Raw genomic sequence first — 18,775 nt, 5'->3', positions numbered from 1 at the left:
TCAGATATCCACTTTTCCTCCTTGATTTCTCTCACCCTTGTGAACACAGATAAATCTAGAATAAAAAGTGCCCTTGATACACAAGGAGTGACTAATATCTCTCTGGGTATCAGATGCCTTTAGGAAATTAATTCTTATTTGGCATTGAAATGACATCAGAAGAGATGTTCATGCAGAGTTAGGCAATTTGGTTTTATACAGTGTTTCTGGAAGTGATCTTATTCAAAGGCCTCTTTAAAATGTATAGTAAATATTCCCTCATTTGTCACAACTGGGTGACAAATAAAAGATGGGATATTTTTGTAATATTTGTATTTATGCATGGGGAAAACCAAGAACCAATAGAAGAAACGGGGAAAAAGGAAAAATATTACATTAGTGTGAGAGAAATAAAGTATAAAATAATTTCAATGACAAATTTAAGGGACACGTGGTAGCATCCTAATAATTTCCAATTTTCATCAAACTGAAGGCCTCCAGCTCAGGTTCTATGGCTGAAATCCTTAGCTAAATTAACTAATGAAGTATATTTGAAAATTTTGGCAACTGATGTATTTACCTGCACCAACCAGACTGAGGGTTAGGAAACACTGGGCAACCTTCAGCTTGAATCCCAGCTTTCCATTATCCTTTTTACTTTCAATAGCATCACTTATAAAGATTACGCAGTCCAATATCCCTCTGCATTTTAAACTTCAAGCAACAGCTTGTCCTTCAAGCAACAGCTAATTAAAATAGCAACATTTTCAAGAATTCAAAATGTTTCAGCTTTTGGCAAAGAAGAGCAACAAACCATGATATGCTTTTTCTCTAATTAAAAAAAAAAAAAAAAAAAAAAAAGAAAAGAACAACAAAAAATTCTCTTCCTCCTGCTGCTGTCCCTGCAGTGACTTGGGGCTGCTGCCTGTGAGTTTGCTGAAGCACAGAGGGGCAGTGAGCTGGAAAGGGAGGCATTGCTCACACTGGTGACAGCACAGCCCATGAACATCCCCACAGTCACTTTCTGACCTCCCCCTCTGAGGACAAGGCAGGAGGAAGCAGCCAAGGAGCTCCCTCACGCAAGGCTAATTGGAACTTGCATTTCTCCCAGGATTTGCCTGTCTGAGGTCTGTTCTGTGAATCACAGACAGGCTCTCGCATGACTAAGCTGTGTTTTTAACATCCAGCTCTGAGCAGAGCCTGTCAGCCTCCCTGCTCGTTTTAGACATGCCCAGGGACAGCTGTGGCACGGCAGGGATGGGGCCACAGCAGTGGCACTGCACCCTCCCAGAGCTGGATCCGCCTGAGGTGAAGGCCCAGTCCTAGGAAGAATTTAATCCTTGATCTACATCTAGAGAAGATCTCAGCTGGCTGCATGAGTGTCTGTCCTGCAGCACATTCCTCAGTCATTATCTGTGAAAAACCACTCTGATGCATAAGAAATGTATGGAATGTACCACTGAGACCTCCCCACTGGCTTACAGGGACCCACTGACATGCAGGAGGTGAGAACCAGGACCTAAATCCAGCAAGGGGAGCACCCAAACTCCTGTTTGCCTCCACAGCAGCAGATGCAGCATCCACCTCCAAACCCTGCAATGCCCGGGAGTTCATTCAGGAAGGGAGCAAAGCCTCCAGGGAAGCTCCAAGCCTTGTCAGTACAAATCACTGTTGGATGCAAAAATTCATCCCAGGCACAAGAGAAGCCTTGCAGGTGGTGCTCAGTCAGCTAAAGCAGGGCTGGACCCAGCCCCTGTCTGTGCTCCCAGCTGGGCAATGCCAGGCAGTGCAGCAGTGGCACACCAGGGTCACTCCTGCCCTGGGGAAACCTAGGGCACTCAGGGAATATTTCTCTGTCTGCTCTGGGGTGCCCTGACCCCCAGGGCAGCACTGAATTTGACCCTCATCCATGGAGAAAGTTTCCCAGACTTCAAGATAGACACTGGTATCCACAAAAGTCCAAAAAGTGAAATAGATTACAGAGAGTAGTGTAGGTGTATCAGCTGGTGAGAAATTTAGGTTTTGGGATTTTTAGTATGTTGTGGATAGAAGTAAGATGGAGGGCACAGCGTGTTGTCCTGGGTTTCTTCTTCATGCTTCTTCTTCCTTCTTCTCCATGGGTTTGGGTGGCATTTGGTAATTGGGCAGAAAAGTCCCCATTGCAGCTTTTTGGAATCAGTTATTGGGTTAAAAGGGAAAATAATCTAGGTGTCAGTTCTTAATTGGACAGTTTAGTCTTAAAAGACCTTCTAACAAGAGATTGTTGGCCATTTTGTGTCTTGTAATGACAAGCTGCCAAACTCACAGCAGTGAGACTGTTTTACTGATAAGAAATAATAAACACCTGAGTCCAAACACAAATTACTGTCTTAAGTGCCTTCAATCCAGACCCAGAGAAACCCACAAGTGGAACCTCCACACTGCCCATCCTCTCCATCCCCTGCATGCCCTCACCTTGCCCTGATGGGCTGGGAGCCCAGCCGTGGCCCCAGGGCGCTGCCATTGCCCGGGGAGTTCTTCCTTGCCAGGGCAGGGGATATGGAAGTGGTTCTTTGAGGCACCTGGAAAAGAATGGAGACATCTGCAGTCACCCACCTGAGCCATCACAGATCACCTTCCAGCTCTGCCTCAAGGCTGATTTACAAGTGATTTCCCACTGAGAGAAAGGCAGTATTTAGGGCAATTATGAAAGACAAGGCTCTCAGCTTTTAGAAGGGATCACTGGAGTGTGAGGCAGCAGCAAGCAGCAAAGGTGGTATCAGGGATGCTCCTGGCACAGGAGCCCCCAGAGCAGCCTGGCTACCACCAAAAAAGGCACTTACATCTAGAAGAAATGTATGCACATATATACACACACATATATATAATTTAAATCTAACAAAACCCATACAAGTAATTTTTAAGGTAAAATTCAGACTGAAGTGCATTTCTACAGCCACAACAGAGGTTTTCTATCTAGCTCAGATATGACGCATGCCAGCAGACAAAAGGTGTTGACTGGTGGACAAACAAGAGGGTTGACAGTGGGAAGACCCAGACTGACCCACCTAACACTGGGATTAGACACTGTGACCTCCACTGAGCTTCAGAGGCCACTGCCAAACCTTGCTGCTGGCAGAAGGGCTCAGCACGAGCACCCAAAGCCAACCACAGCCTAGAGGGGCAGTGACAGGTGACCCTGACCTCTGCCCCATCCCGTGGGAGCTCAGGCATCACTTCATGGTCACAGGTACAGTGGCCTCATCCCCAGCACCTCAGTGATGTGCAGAAGCAAGACAATACTCACCTGGTTCAATACCTTGCACCAGGTAACAGAAAGGCCAAGGGCTCGTCAGGATTAGCAAGAAAAAGGATTAGGCTTGGCTTTTTTAAGAATAAACACACGGTTCCATTAGGTAAGATAAGAGAAGATTTAGAGAGTCTGGACTGCAGCTTGTCCCAGCACAAAGCAGTATCCCCTCCAGGTAGGGTACTCTGCAGTCAGGACTTGGGGAGTTTTTCACCTTCCTCTGAAGCATCCAGCCACAAGCACTGGCAGAAACAAGACCCTGGACCACGGAGACAGCCTGTCCTGCCTCTCAGGGCAGTCCTTTCTCTCCTGCCTCCAAACACCCCAAACCCACCTTGGGCAGCCCAGTGTGCAGTCAGGCTCCTCTGGGGTGGAACTGCCAACACACCAGCCCTAAATGTGATCTGGTGGATCCCTTCCAGCGTCCATCTTCCCTCAGCCAAGGGGGAAAGCACTGCAGAGTGCTGGAGAAACAGCTTTTCTCCCAGCAGCCATGGTCTCACCACGCAGGGCATCGCTGCGGCCGAGCGTCCTTCTCAAAGGACTCATGGCAAAAGCCAACATTAAATTGCAGGGCTTTTTCTTAATTAGGTTAAAACCAGGCAGCCACCCCCCTGCACGATGGAGGAGCCAAGCACACACACAGTTCCAGGAGCTGTTGGCTTGCTGCTGCCTTCAGCAGAGCACTGATGTCCCCTCTTGCTTGGTGACAGCAGAAACAGGAGCATTATCAACACCCATGACACCACCACAGATCCCCTGCACAGGGAGGCTTACCTGGTGACTGTGACTTTGCTCTTCAAAAGGCAAGTTACTCACTTTGCAAATACACAGAAAAACTGCCTCTCAATCAGGGACAAATACTGCCTCCCTGTCACTAATCAATTTATAATCATTTCTCCTCTGTAAAAATCCTCCTGGCTGAGCACTGATTCACTGTAAGGGCAGCTTTAATGGCCAAGTTATAATTCTTCCCAAGTGAAGGTGTATAAACAACACAATCGAAATACTGGTCCAGAAGAATCCTAATTAAAGAGGTACTGCCAGACACTGCCAAAATGTCAATGAATGTATAAAGCTGCTGGAGCCCTTACAAGTCTTCCATCAATATTGATTGCAACTGGAGGCACGGTACTGGACTAAAAAGGACCTGTCTTATTGAGTATGACAAATTTTATGTTCCTATAATTCTATTTAAGCAGAAGGTTGTTTTTTATCCAAGGGAGAGAAGAGATTAATTTGTTTTGGCCTCTGTCTGAGCTCTAGAACTTTCTTTGCTGGAGGGCAGTGCTGTTTTGCAGCTATTTTGCAGCCAAGAGCAGCTCCCAGCATGTCCTGAGGAAACGCAGCCCCTGGGTGGGTCAGCCCCTGCTGCAGAGCCTCGGGGTGGGCTCAGTCCTGCCCACTCTGCTTCGCCAGAGGGACTCAGCTCTGAGGTGCTGAAAGTGAGGAGTGGTTGTGTTACCTTTGGTGGAATGTCTTCCTCCTGCCGTAACCAAGAACTTCGGTCAAACTTTTCAATGCGAGGGGGCAGAGGAGGGTTTTCTGAGGTGGGGTCCGAGTTCTGCCTTGGCATCTCAGTGCGGTGAGAGGTCACCGTCAGAGCCTCCTGAAACCCAGCCAGTCCCTTTGCAGGCTGTTCATGCAGTGACTGAGACCCAGACAAGGAGCTTCCTTGGGATTTCACAGTGACCAGATGTGGAATCTAAGCACCAAGTCAAAACAGAACTATCAGTCAAAATGGAGGCTAAAAAAAAAATAAAAACGGAATTAAAAAAATTTTTAAATTTGATTAAAAAAAAATTTATTTTGATTAGCACTTTGGACGCACTGAAAAGCCCCCTTGGTCTGAGATCAGCACTGCCTTGATTTCAGGAACTTCTGACTTACATCACTTCAAGGCAAGATCTGTTAAAAATCACACTCCCGCACACGCCGTGCCCGCCCCAGGCTCTGCTGCTGCTGGCCCAAAGTCCAGCTCCTACACCTGCACCTCCGTGGTTGTACTAATGAGGTTTGGCATGGATTTTCCATGTTAAAAATGAAAAAAAACCAAAAAGAAGGAAACGATAATAAATAATAACTGATTAAAAAAATCATCAGGAATTCTGAGGCATAGATGGCTTAAAAAATATCTTGAGGCATGAGCTTCTATAGGTCTTGGTGGCTCCCAAGGATTAGCCCTACAGGTTGCAAGTTTAAGGAATAATGACATCTGTTCTGGGAAATGTGAGAAAATCACAAGGTTACAGTTTGTGAAATCAGAGCTCCTTCCCAGGACTCTGTGAAGCTGCACTCCATTGATACAACAGGGATGTGACTTTTATTTGAAATTTCTACATACAGATCTCTGTATGTGTCCATGTCTCAAGGGTACAGGAGTATGCACACACACACTGACACGGGGCTCTGGGCTTCAAGCAACTCTTTCATGGGTATTTTATTGCCAAACAAAAGTCTCTGTAGCTGCTGATGGTATGGGACACCAAGAAAGTCACTGAAAATTACTTGGTCAGTCAGAGGGATGACAGTGAAGTGGGGTTTTGCCCACTTTCCAATTGCATACAAAAAAAGTATGTTTCAGGGCTTTCCTGCACATTTTTGTTTAAGGCTGGCTCTGTTCTGGAGGTGCCACACGTGGCTGGCACTTAGTTGGCACATATTCCATAGAAAGCCCAGCTGAACCTGGAGCAAAGGCTTTGTATTTCCCTCTGAAATCCCTGCTGGAGTCTGTGGATCTGTGGGAGCAATTCCAGCGGCTGGACCAGAGCCAGCACTGACACTCCTACAGCTTTTGGTGGCAGAGTTCTTACAGATCTCATGGCTGGGAGAAACTTCTAGAATAACAATGCCCCTCCTCTGTGACAGTCATGGTGATCTATGCCCTCTCCAGATGTGTTCGTGACTGATGTCAACTCAATGGAAAACCAAAACAAAACCTTGAATCAAAGCGGCAAAGAAAGCAAAACCTCTTTCTGATGATCCTCAGCATCAAAGCATCCCGGGTCTTTTGTACCAGGCTCTGTGGTTTTAGGCCTTTACATAAACCAGATCCAAAGAGGATCAGAGCAACAGCTGCACTGGCCCAGAGCAGCAGCTCCTCCTGGTCCTCCAGCTTGTTTCTAGCAGTAACCAGTACGTGATGCTTCAAAGGAAGGTACAAACCAGCGTGATGTTGCTAACACATGGAGGTGACAAGAGGAACACACTCATGCATGCAGATGCTGCTCTTACTCATGAACATGCTTAAGGCTGAGAATCCAGGGAGCCAGCCGCTATTTCCCCGCCATCCATCCATCACTCCTCGTCTCCTTACCAGCACCCCCAGCACCCTGGCAGGGGGAGCACCGTTACCTGCGGGTCCACGGGCCGGAGCAGGGGCGGCGTCCGGGCTGGCTGCACGCCGCTGATGCTGAAGGACTCGGAGCGAGGAGGCAGGTTGGGGTCAGAAATCCTGTTGGCCACCTTGTGGGGCATGGCCGGCGAGCTCTGCCGGTTGAGCCGCGAGCGCTCCTCCACCTGCGCGACACCGGGACAGTCAGAGCCCAAAAACCCATTCCAACGGGATCCAGGGTAGGCGTGAACATACAGAAACCCCCTTTCTCCTCAGGCATAGCGTATCTATTGCTTAACCAAGGTGGTGATCACTCACAGGCTGGACTTGATGATCTTGGAGGTGCTTCCCAACCTAAGTGATTCTGTGATCATGGAATCCAAGATTTCCGTCAAACTGTGCAATAAATGCATTTTAAAGGCATGAAAATGCTTGGATTTATACGCTTCATTAATTTCTGAATATGAAATGGAAAAAATAAAGAAACTAAAAAGAAAACATAAAGAAAAGGCAGCAGGCCTCAGAGAGATGTTCCTAGAAGAATACTCCCGAGAAGCTCTTGCTTCTTCTCAAATGGATCTTTGAGCAAGGGAACCATTTTCCTTCACTGTTATAAACACCACAACGGGTAGTTTTGTTTGATCTGAATAAAAGAATAAACATGGCAGCCAGAAAAATGTTGGCTTTGATCTGAATTTACTGAGTCTGGCACCTTGTCATGTATGGGAGGGGAAAAACCTCTTTTACTGAGAGAGAACATCAACCCCAAGCCCACTGCTTTCAGCTCCCCTTGATGGGAACACGGTGGTTTCAGCTCACCCAGCCGTGCCATCCTGCAGCTAGGCTGTGCATTGATATTCAGGCAGAATATGCTATGCAGAATTTTTGATACCTCGGGATCTGATGTGTATTTTATTTATGTGTCATTAAAGTGTTAAATACCCCTAGCGTGTCTCGGTTCCACTGTGGATGATGCCACAGTAAAAGGCAATCTTGACAACAGCTTTGCTTGGAAAGAACCACAGCTCTTCTTTAAATAAATACTCATGAAACAAAAGAACCATTATATGAATAAAAATGAATCCTTTTCAGAGACTGAGCACGAAACAGAGTTAAATCTAGGTAAGAAATTTGTGTTATGGACTGTTTCTTCAGTTTAAGTAGCCTGGGCTACTGCTGTGTCCTAGAAGGTCACCACAACTTCCCCAGACCCACCAGCAAGCAGAGGCCGTGCAAAGCTCTGCTCAGCAGTGCCCAAGGAGACAAAGGGATGAGAAGAGGAGCAGGGTGGGAAGGAGAAGTGCCTCTGAAAAGCGAGCAGCAGCCTGAGTGCTGGGTCACGGCTGCTCCAGTCCATCTCCTCCTCAGCCAAGCCCTGGCAGGGACAGCGACAGGCGGAGACGGAGCCGCTGCGCCCCAGCTGCTCCCAGCACAACACCGGGCTCCAAGGTGCAGCTGATTGTGGAGGATCTCCAAGCTGGTGTGCAGGAGAAGGCAGGAGAGGGATCAAATTGGGATGTCTGGGCACTGGGAAGGAGAAAGGTGCTTGATTTCCCACTGCCAGTATCTCCTCACTTGCACCTTGTGGGACCAGCACAGCAAAAGATGCTTTTGCAATTCTCCAGCTGTGCTTGGTGGGGCCCTACTGATTCCACTGTTAGGCAGAAAGGGGGAAAAAGCAGCAAAATCCTTCAGATGTTCATCATTGCTCCAGTACAGACCATCTCTAATTGAACTCAAGGTTCCCCAAACAGGAAACATCCTTAGCAGTGTCTGTGCAGTCCCAGTAGAAGATTGCTAATGTCTTAATACATCACTTCAAAGTGAGAGCAGGATAAAAGCCACGGGGACTGAAGGAGGAGCTGATTGTGGGTGTTGGCTGCTGCAGAGAACAGAACAGCTCATGATGCACAGCTGAGCCCTGAGTTCTCTCAGGGAAGCTCTGAACAGTGGGAAAGCACCATGGGGTCCAGCCACCATGTGGAAAATGTGGAAACTTGTCCCCTCCTTTCTGCACAATCATGTGTGATATATTCCTGCCCAAATCCATCCTTCAGCTGACCAAGCTGTACCTGGCTATCTGCAACACCTTGTTCAGCAAATACTGATCCATAACAGAAAAGTCAGTAACAAAGGGAGCTGCTAATTCCAGGACCACAGCTCAGAGTGCTAATGCCACATCCCTGGCTGGATCACCAGAGGGTCCCAACATGATCTCCAAAAAAGCCCAAACAGTCCGTAATTATAAGAGATGTGCCTGGAAAATCAGGACAGGTCTGGGACAGCATCCAAGCTACATCCCAAGTTAGCTTCCAGTGCATAACCCTGGGTAACCAGAAGATGAGTAGAAGGGGCAGCAGAAGGGAGTGTGCATCCATGCGTTTTGGCAGGACTATCTGCTCAGACTGTTTCGTTCAGCATCAAGAGAAATCCTTGTCTGTGCTCTGGGGAAGCTGTGAGAGATGCAGCACAGGCTGGATCATCACCCAGAGCTTTGTCATCACCAACAGGCCAGCCCCTTAACCAGGGGATGCAGGGACATGACCACAGGGTGAGTCTCACAGCCTCACTCTGATGCTTCATCCCACTCCTGCAGGGTCTTGGGGTCACCCTGTGAAAACCAGTGGGGTGGGAAAATGTGTGCATAAAGGAGAGGTGTGAAAAGCAAAGACAGGCACAGCATGAGGAGGGCTCAGCCGTGGTGATCAAGCTCCTACAAGAGAAGACTTGAGACCAAAAAAGCATAAAAACAAGGGCAGTATGGGATGTAATGCAAAATCCTCAGGAAATATCCAAATAAGCTTTGCACAGCCTCCAGAAACTGTAGGCTGAGCACCAGACTTGTCTTTTCATTGTTCCCACAGGAAAACAAAGTCTCAATATTTCTGTTAAATTAGCATGCATGGGCTGGGTATGGAAATTGCTAAACTGTAACAAAAACCATGGTGGGCTCATTAAGTATCAGCACAAATCTATCTGTGGAGCCAGCAAAGGTGGGCCTTCAATATATGCAGCAAAGTACCTGAATTGTGTTAAAAGTAGGACTAAACAGAAGATAAAACAGGATGGAGGCAAGAGGAGTCATTCTGGGAGATTCCCAAGGGGGCTTTGCTGAGGCAGTACATCAAACTACTGCTCCCAACAGCAGAAAGATGCCACAGCTTGGAGCATTTAATTAGAAACCAGACAGAGTGACACAGGTAAGGAATAAATGGTTTGGAGAGCTAATTGGTGGAAGCTGGAGAAGTTCCCCAACAACAGGAAACCTCATCTTCCCTATGATTTTGGCAAAGGGGAAGAGGCCATGTTCTGCTGCTCTTTTTAACACTGTGCAGTTCCCAATGTCCTGCTTCCAGGGACAGCATCAAAAAGATGCCAGCCCCATGAAACAGAAGAAATGGGCCTTTGTGTTTGAAAGGGAAAGCTAAATCCAGCACTCTTCTCCTTCACCCCAGATAAAAAAATAATATTCTTTTTTACATATCTTTGCTGAAGTTTTGCAGACAGTGCCAGAAGCACTTAAGCAAGGTTCTAGAGGGTTTACTTAAAACCAGGCAATAAAAGACAGAGTTTATTCCCTTTTCCCTGCCCACTACCTACTCTCAGCCTCCCAGCAGATGGACAAGAGTGACCCAGTTCTGCACAGAGCTGCAGAGGAACCACCCAGGTGGAAGCCTCTCTCATCAGAGGCAGCTCAGCATATCTGGAACACCTCATCTGCAATCCCACTCATCAAACCTCTTCTTACACTAAAAAGGGCTGGAGAATGATGATGGAATTTTAGAAAAATTAATAGCAAGAGCAGGCACCAGTCTTACTGGAGTCACCACAAAGAGATAAAGGAGAAAGAGTTTGCACATGGTTCTGAATCTGCACTGCAGACAATGCATGTCTTAATCTTTTCAAGACTATTCAGACTAGCAATAATTAATATTCAAGATCTCACAACTATTACAATCCTCTCTTTTTGCCTGAGAGAAAAAAAATCAGGAAAGAGCAACCCCAAGGGATACAGCCCTGAGCTTGGGGAAAAGCTGTCCAACCCCTGCCTATGCAGAATTAGGGCTCAGCAAAGAACCTCACAACCATCACCCTCTGCATTCACCCCTGACCCTGCAGACTTGTGGACATGGCAGGAAGGAGAATGAGGAGGTGATCTTCAAGGTCCATTCTAACCCCTTAATTGAATTATATGATTCTATGTCCACAAGCCCCCAGACAGGCTGAACCCCTCCAGGAGGGATTCACTCTCCTTCTCACATTCCCTCATGGAAAAACCTCCCGTTTGTACAAACCCAGACACACTGCACCGAGCTGGGAGTGCTCCTAGCACAGCTGATGGCATCTCCTGGGTCCCCACCCTGTGCAGCACAACCCGCTGAGTGCATTTCAGAGCCAGCCCTGCAGATGCACACGAGCATCACCATCCTCCCTGCTCTCCCTTACCTCCTTGGCCCACGCTGGCTTCTCGCTGGCATTTATCCCTTCTTTGTAATGGTACAGGGGTTTCTTCTCTGCTGGCCTCTGGTCCTGCCTCTGCTGCTGCTGCTGCTGCTGCAGGGACACCAGGTAGTCCCTCTCCTGCTGGAGCTGCCTCTGCAGCCTCTCCGCCTGCCGCTGCTCCTCCAGCTGCTTGCGCTTGTACTCCTGCCCAGGAGAAACACAGTCACACGGTGCCCAGCCAGCCTGCAACCTGCAGATTTATCTGTTTGGGTCAACAATGGGGCCTGAGCAGCTGAAAGGTTGTTTTCTGGCAGAGCTCGCTGATTTGGAAGACGTTGGGGACTGAGCTGTAAAGCATCCCCAAGGAGAGACAGCAGAGCCAGCAAATTCAGAGTTGTGACTCTGCCAGTGATGCTCTGCCCCATTTGGGAGGAATGGGGGATGTGAGTGCTGCCTTGTCAGGGAAACCCTGAAAGACCCACTGAGGGCTGAGGTTTGCTTAGCAGTTACCACTGACTTTGCCCAAGTTTTTCTGGATAGAGAAAAGAAGGATCAATTCAATGATGTGCCAAGCATCCCCTGGTCAAGATGGGGCTCAGAGTAACCTGGTCTAGTGGAAGGTGTCCCTGCCCATGGCAGGGGGTTGGAAAGAGACTGTCTTTAATGTCCCTTCCAACCCAAACCATTTCATGATATTATGGTCAGACAAAACTCAACTGAAGCCAACTCCTCTGTAGGACCAATTAATTGATCCTGAGAAGAGTCAGACTGCAAAGCCAACTGTGTGATCTTTCTGAATCCCTACAGCTCTATGAGTTTAAAGGAGTAAATAATTTTGCGAAGTCCTTTTAAAAGGTAATGGTTTCTGTGAGGGCTTTGGATTTTTTCCTAAATAAAATAGCAAGACAAAAAAAACCCAAACAAACAACCCTGTAGATTAAAAGAAAATGCAGTAAGAGTAACAGCTACCAGCAGTAAAAAGGATAACTCAAACTCAAATTAAATAAAAAAGAGGACATCAAGAATGCAAACAGCTCACAAGGGAACAGACAGTGTTCCTGCGAGGAAATTGAAACAAAAGCCCTCACTTAGAACATGAAGAACAGCATGGCAGGGTGGGTTTGATGGATGCAGGCACACAACAGCTGGAACACATCCCAACATGCTGCAAACAGCCTCCAAAACTCCACAGCAGCAACCAGGGCTGCTCCTCTCAGGAGGACACACACACACACAAACACACCAATGCTGCGGAGGGATGCGATGAGAGCCGTGCACCATGAGGGCAGCCAGCCCCAGGCAGAACAGGGCATCCAGGCATGCTGCAGCCATGGAGCAGGACAGGAGGCTCCAGGGAGGGTGGTGACAGCGGTGTCCCCCATGTCTGGGCATGCCAGGAGGCACTGGGGCACACGGGTGCATGCGGACACGACACGGGCAGCAAGCGGCAAGCGTGGCCGTGGCCTCCCATTTACCAGAAGTAGCGCCTGCTCCTGCAACAACTGCTGCTGCAGGATCTCTAACTGCCTCTGCTCCTCCTCTAACTGTCGCCTGATGTACTCCTGGAGGCATGGGCAGCAAGGATCAAAGGAAAAAGAGAGAGAAGGTAAAAGAGCCAGTATTTCCAGGGAGGAAGGAGAATGAGGTGGGCACCCACATCCACCCCACCCAAGTGATCTGATCAATCAGCCCTGGCACCCTCCATCCCTGCCCCAAGAGCCCAGGGTGTCCACCACTCTACAAGAATGGAAACTGCTGGGGAATGGCAAACATTACTCAAGAATAACAAAAAACCTGACCCCAAGAACAAGCGGGCATGGAAAACCTGCACCAAGTGCCTTCACATCTGTGGGCCAGCAAGTGGATCCACACAGAAATAAACAGCAGTGAAAGCGACGCACGCAGTGTTAACAATTAAGCAATTTGCTCTCAAGTGGCAAAAAAGGAGTGTTTACAGGAAGATCTGTGATGAGAGGCGGAGGAAGGCGTGCTCCCAGCCCGGTACCTGCTCGTGCTCGGCGCGCCGCCGCTCCTCCTCGCGCCGCATCTGCTCCTCGTAGTGCCGGCGCTGCTCCCGCTCCTGCTGCTTCCGCAGCTCCTTCTCCCGCCTCTGTTGCTGTGGGGGGCAGGAGGTTCAGGTCAGCATCCCCGTCCCTCTCCCCAGGAGCTCAAAGTCCTTTTTGTCATCGTTTTTGGGGTGTCACCTTGCCCACGCACCCAGAGGGCTCCCACCCATCGAAGGAGATCATTCGGTGGTACAGGGACTCCTTGATGCCACTCCATCCTCACACACTCGGGTGCTTGGCACTGGCTGTGGAGAACCCACAGCATCCTCCTGGCCAGAACCAGATCATTTTATCTCCCACCTGCAGATGAAGCCATGGGGGCAGTGCATGGTCCCCATGTCCCAGCATGGCCAACCAGGAGGTTAATGAAGCCTTGGACAGCTGGGAGCTACATGAACCCATTGCCTCTGTCCCTGGATCAGGGACAGAGCCAGGGGACTTACTGCCTACTGAGAGGGAATGCATTCCTCTTTATGTTTGCTGAGACCAGAAACCAACAAGGAAGACTCAAAATCCAAGGGTTTTTCCTTTCTGAAGCACCAAATGAGCAGGATGGGACTTCCCTTGCTATTGTCAGGTCCTGCCTGTCCCACTCCTCCTGGGTGCATCCCTGCCTGCTCCACTCTGCAGCACCTTTGCTGACAGGGAGTGTTGGGGTGATGACAACCCACAGCCTGCTGTGAGTCACCCTGGGCACACCTGCAGCCCCCACACACCTGCTTTTAACCCAGCCTAACTCCTCCTAAACCACGCCGGGAGCAGGGGCTGGCAGCAGAGTGCTGCAGTGCTGCACAGGCTGCTGGCCAGGGCAGCCCCTCACTGCAGCACACATGCAGCACCGCATGCAGCATCGGCAGAGGGCACTCCAATGCCGGGACTGGCTCTGGAGCTGCCTGCCCTGACTCCATCGTCCCCATCATCTCCTTGGTGCAACCACACGGCAGCAGGAAGGCACCCGCTGCAGCAGAAACCTGGCCCTTCTTTCTCCTTCTTTTTTTTCCTGTATTTTTTCCCCTCCCTTGCCGACACACGGTGGCTGAGCAGTGCCTGGCAATGTGTCACTGGAGAAGCTGGCACTGCCATGCGTTCTCTAAACCGTGGGGAGGGCTGGAGCCAGCAGCTGGAGAGCTGGCTGAGCACTGCAGAGGCCAAGATGCCTCCGTGTGAAACTGCTGCTCTGCAGGAACCTGCACTGCACAGACTGACTTAAAATCTGTATCAATCTGTAGATACCTATAGAGATACTGTATTTTCCTCCATATTCTATATATTTGTGTCTCTGTGGAGATACACATCCAAGGATATCTTTACAGATAGATATCCATGGAGATAAATCTATCTACAGCTGTTGTAACAAACATTTAAAGACCCCAGCATTTCCATTAGGAGCCACTGCCTGTCCTGCTGCTGCCTCCTCACCCACAGGTAACATCCACACGGACTCCAATGATTTCCTTGAGCTGCAGCACAGCTTTAGTGCCACCTATAGCAGTATTTATCAGGGAAGGAAAAACTGCCTCCAACCTGAAATAACCTGCCAGCTGCAGGCACAGTCCCTGGCACTGCCCACATGGGCAGGGGATGCATGTGCTGCTCTGTGTGCACTCCTGTCCCCACTGGCAACAGGGGAACGTGGGCCTGGGTGCAGCTTTTGGGACTCTGCACTGGAAACTGCAGAGGGCTCACCACCAGGACACAAGCACTCTGCAGCACCCTGGTGGTTTACTGGATTTCTTGGCCTCACCAGTGCTCCCTGATGTCCTCAGGTGCTGGTCACTGCTCCCATGACCTCTGAAGCACACATCTTCAGACTAATGTGTTGAATAAATTACCCTGAGCTTCCAGTCCCAGTTGTGCCACACTGGTTTTGGGGTGGGTTTTAACGGCTGGCTTTTTTAGTTAAACTATCACACTGCTGAATAAGGCACATAATGCTTGTGTAGGCTGGGCTTGGCTGGCAGGAGGCAAGGCCCTGAATATCACAGCTATTTCTTAAATAAAAATCACCCAAACGGGCTTCATTTCCAATCTGGTAGGTGAACAAATCCAAATCCTTCCAAACAAGGAGGCAAAAGCAATTTTCTCATCCTTCCTGGGTACCCACATGCCCCAGTGAGCTTGCCCCACTTCTGGCCCCTTTCCTTCCAGGCAGCACCTCACCAGCAGCCTTCTAAAAGCCTACTTAACTACAGGAATGAGAACTGAGACCCACAGGGACCACTTTCCTTCAAAGCCAGGCCTGATGCTCTTTTGGATGCTCCAAGGCCCCCTGCACCCTGCTGCAGGCAGGCTCTTGGGGCTGAGGCTCTGAGCAGGATCCAACACACACATTTATGGAGGCCAGCAGAGCAGCACTGCCCTGCAGCTCCACAGCACATTTGTCAGGTCACATTAGAAGCAGGTCACTTGTCACCATTTGTGGCATTGCCAGCACCTTCAGCTGAACACTGCAGCCCAGAAGAGCAGGGCTGAATCAGCTGCCTTCCCTGTATGGCCCCGCTGCAGCAGCTGGCAAACATCTGGAGAGGAGCTGGCACTGCAGTGGGCAAAACCCCAGTCTACCCAGTATCAGGATGATATGGACCATTTTTGAAAGAGGGATTTGGATCAGGGAGATGCAGCTGAAAACAAGTGCATGTAGAAACAAAAAAAAACCCAAAAACCCCAACAAAAACCTCAACAAAAACCCCAAAAAACAAATAAACAAAAAACCCCAACAAAACAAACAAAAAAAAAAACAAAACAAAACCAACAAATAAACAAAAAAATCCCAAAAAACCAATCAAAGATTCAAAGATCTTTCTTTCTTTTCATTGCCTCCTTTTCTCTCTGTTTTCTGACCTCCCTCTCCCACTGCAAGAGCACACTTCCCACATTTCTCCAAGCCTGAAACTACTGTGTGTATTTACACCATCCAGATCCATTATTCATGCAAGGCAAGAGCACCAATTAATTAGGGCTGCATTTATATAACTCTGCAGGTAAAGCTATATGTAGCTGCTTGTAAGCCAGAACGGGGTCTTATTTGCACTGCACCAGATATGACAGGTTTTAAATATTGATGAGAGGAGACACACAAAAGCAAAACCTCTGGTGGGGAGGCCCTTGGAGGCCTGGCATGAAACAAGGACTTCAAAGAGCGAGCTCACTTTGCCAGATCAGACACATCCTGGGCTATGAGCAATGAGGGAGCTGCAGCTGCCCCTTGAACCCTGTGAGCTCAGAGAGGCACTGACACCAGCAAGAAGAAGCTCCTGGAAACCCTGGCTTGCTGCTCCCAAACACCAGCATGAGCCAGGAAAGAAGTGGAAGGGGAATTCCAAGTGACAAATGAAAACAAATATTCTAGGTGGCTGCGTTGTTGTGACAGGCTCATTTATCTGAGCCACCAGGGAAAGAGTGACTGTGGCTGGAACATCATCTTTTCTGACACACCAAGCACTGGAGCATGGAGAGGTGTTTCCCACTGGTAGAGAATCTGGGTCAGAATTTCCCACCACGGCAAGCAGGGATCTGATTTGCTCTGAACCACTGCAGAGCTTTTGCTCAGGATCACCATGCAGGGATGCCCCATGCAGGAGGAATCTCATGCTTCAGGAACTATGAGCCCTACATGCTTCCTGACCAAAGAAAAAGGAGAGGGACATGAGGTTTAGCTCCTACCTGTACTACAGGGGCTGCTGTAACCCAGCTCTCCCTGGAAATGGGTGCAGGAATGCTGCTGGGACCACTGCAGGGTCCCCATGGACCCCACACCTATGAGGGGGCTTAATGACAAGGTTCCTACAAGCTATGGGACAACTGCACATGCAGAAGAAAATAACAAACCACCATTTTAGATAACCTAAATTTACCTACAACTAACTGCTGAATTTTTTTTCATTGCTTTATAAGAGCTTCCAGTCAATGGTGCTCTGCTGGTTAACATTTACAGGAGCTTCAGCAATTTTTTATCCCTTGAACATCCAGCTCTGTAAGTGCACTAACTGGAGCCTCAAATGAAAACAGCAAGATGCTTAGATCTGCCTGGTACATTCCCTGTAATGATCTGACCTTCATTTTACACCTAGAATGGAGAAAAATCCACAATTTGGCAGAAAAATGAGGTTATGTAAAGCCCTCTCTGACTCCATCTGCCCACTGCTGCCAAGGGGTCTGCACAGAGATTTGTCTTGCAGGATCCCCAAAGCTCCTGACCCCAGGATGTGTTATTCCTACAGCTCAGCTGGAGTTTTGGTGGTTAAACCAGTGCATCAAGGCTCATTCTGTGCCAGCAACAAATGGAAGGCTGATTAGGGAACTATATATATCTAATATATGTATATATAGGGAAAAATTAAAATATATTCAAGCCTATTCACCCTTCTGCATGACACAAACATTTTCTGCAGTGCTGTTGGATCTATTGATATTTAATTTCCTAATTTGAGGGTTAGTTCTGGTGCACATTTTGAATTCATGAGACCAACTTTCTGTGAGAGGGAAAACAAAGCTGCAACTCTGCTCCCATGAAAGCCCCGGTTTCAAAGCTGGCTTGGGCATTTTTACTTCCACTGCAATTAAAGACAGCTGCAAATCTAAATCTCTTTGACTGCCTGGAAGAAGATTCAGCCTCAGAGAAGGAAATTGGTCAGCTCCTGAAAAAGGAGACCCAAGTGTCCAACAGATGCAAGGAGACACGCAAAGGATGGCAGCAAGGTCTGCAGGGCACCAGGAAGGCCATAAAGACCTTCCAGAAGACTCCTCACTTGACTTTTTACTATATGCATTTGATGTTATTGTCAGAGCAACATCAGGAGATGGTGGATTTCCCCAAAAAAGCCCTAACGTGGGAGGTGCTTTGTGAGAGGTTCAGAAATCCCCATTTAGGAAGATCAAGGTGACAGAAAAAATGTGATTCTTTCATTTTGAGACACGAGAAAGGGTAGGAGCTCTGCCCCTGCCAGTATTTAAAGACACTGAAAAACCACTAAACAAACCTCCTGGAGGTCTGCACTGATGGGGGAATGGGCCAGTTATCCCACTAAGGCCTTTCTTCAGCTCTTTTGCTGTTCATCTTCAGTACAAATTAACTCCAGGCATTTCTGAGCTTGGCATCCTTCTACATCAATCCCTTTGGAGCTGCACTTGGGCCCAAATGCCAACTCACTCCCTCAGCCTGGACACCTCCACAGCATCTTATGATGAGTAGGAGCTCTTTCTGTAAACACAGTAATATGTTTGGCAGCTTGAACAGGCTGACTTGGGAGACCCAAAAGCCACCAGCTCCAAGGGTTTATTTGTCCCGGCTGCTCTGCCGTGTTTTAAAGGTCAAATTTATTTTGAAAACACAGTAATCTGAGTCTTCCACTGGTCTGTTCCCCCAGAGATCTGCTGGTACCACTGCTGCCTGCTGCAGGCACACCCCATCTTAGTCAGACCATAAAGTAGCATGGAAGAAATCCTGCTCCCATTAACCAAAATAAATCCCTGGCCAAGAAAGCTATTGATGAAAGCTAGTGCAAAGCTGGTGTAGGAAAAAGCAGAGAGGCCCAACAGCAGCAGCCTGGCTGGAGCATCCCTCCACAGCCATGCAGTGTGCTGGGAGCCTAAGGACAGCCACACCACACTCAGCACAACTGTGACAGCTGCTGGTGGCTGCCCATCAGAGGCTTCCCGCCCCAA

The 18,775-nt window shown here is 48.6% G+C and overlaps 1 protein-coding gene across 6 annotated transcripts in view; it reads right to left on the bottom strand.

Moving 5' to 3' along the window:
- The window catches only part of TNIK (TRAF2 and NCK interacting kinase), a 146,594-nt gene that overhangs the window by 25,585 nt on the left and 102,234 nt on the right, over nucleotides 1-18,775 (bottom strand). For 3 of the 6 annotated variants that reach the window (XM_063167324.1, XM_063167328.1, XM_063167325.1), the window contains exons 13-18: nucleotides 13,051-13,161; nucleotides 12,521-12,607; nucleotides 11,049-11,249; nucleotides 6,623-6,787; nucleotides 4,734-4,973; nucleotides 2,434-2,540 (exon numbers count right to left, since the gene is read on the bottom strand). In XM_063167324.1, coding sequence (XP_063023394.1) covers nucleotides 2,434-2,540; nucleotides 4,734-4,973; nucleotides 6,623-6,787; nucleotides 11,049-11,249; nucleotides 12,521-12,607; nucleotides 13,051-13,161 — 911 coding nt within the window. The remainder of the gene's footprint in view (nucleotides 1-2,433; nucleotides 2,541-4,733; nucleotides 4,974-6,622; nucleotides 6,788-11,048; nucleotides 11,250-12,520; nucleotides 12,608-13,050; nucleotides 13,162-18,775) is intronic. The other 3 variants (XM_063167326.1, XM_063167327.1, XM_063167329.1) reach the window with 2 other exon arrangements.

The sequence above is a fragment of the Melospiza melodia genome, chromosome 12, assembly GCF_035770615.1.
Source record: "Melospiza melodia melodia isolate bMelMel2 chromosome 12, bMelMel2.pri, whole genome shotgun sequence".
NCBI lineage: Eukaryota > Metazoa > Chordata > Aves > Passeriformes > Passerellidae > Melospiza > Melospiza melodia.
Note: the sequence above shows the minus strand (reverse complement) of the source record. Positions and strands in the feature narration are given on the sequence as shown.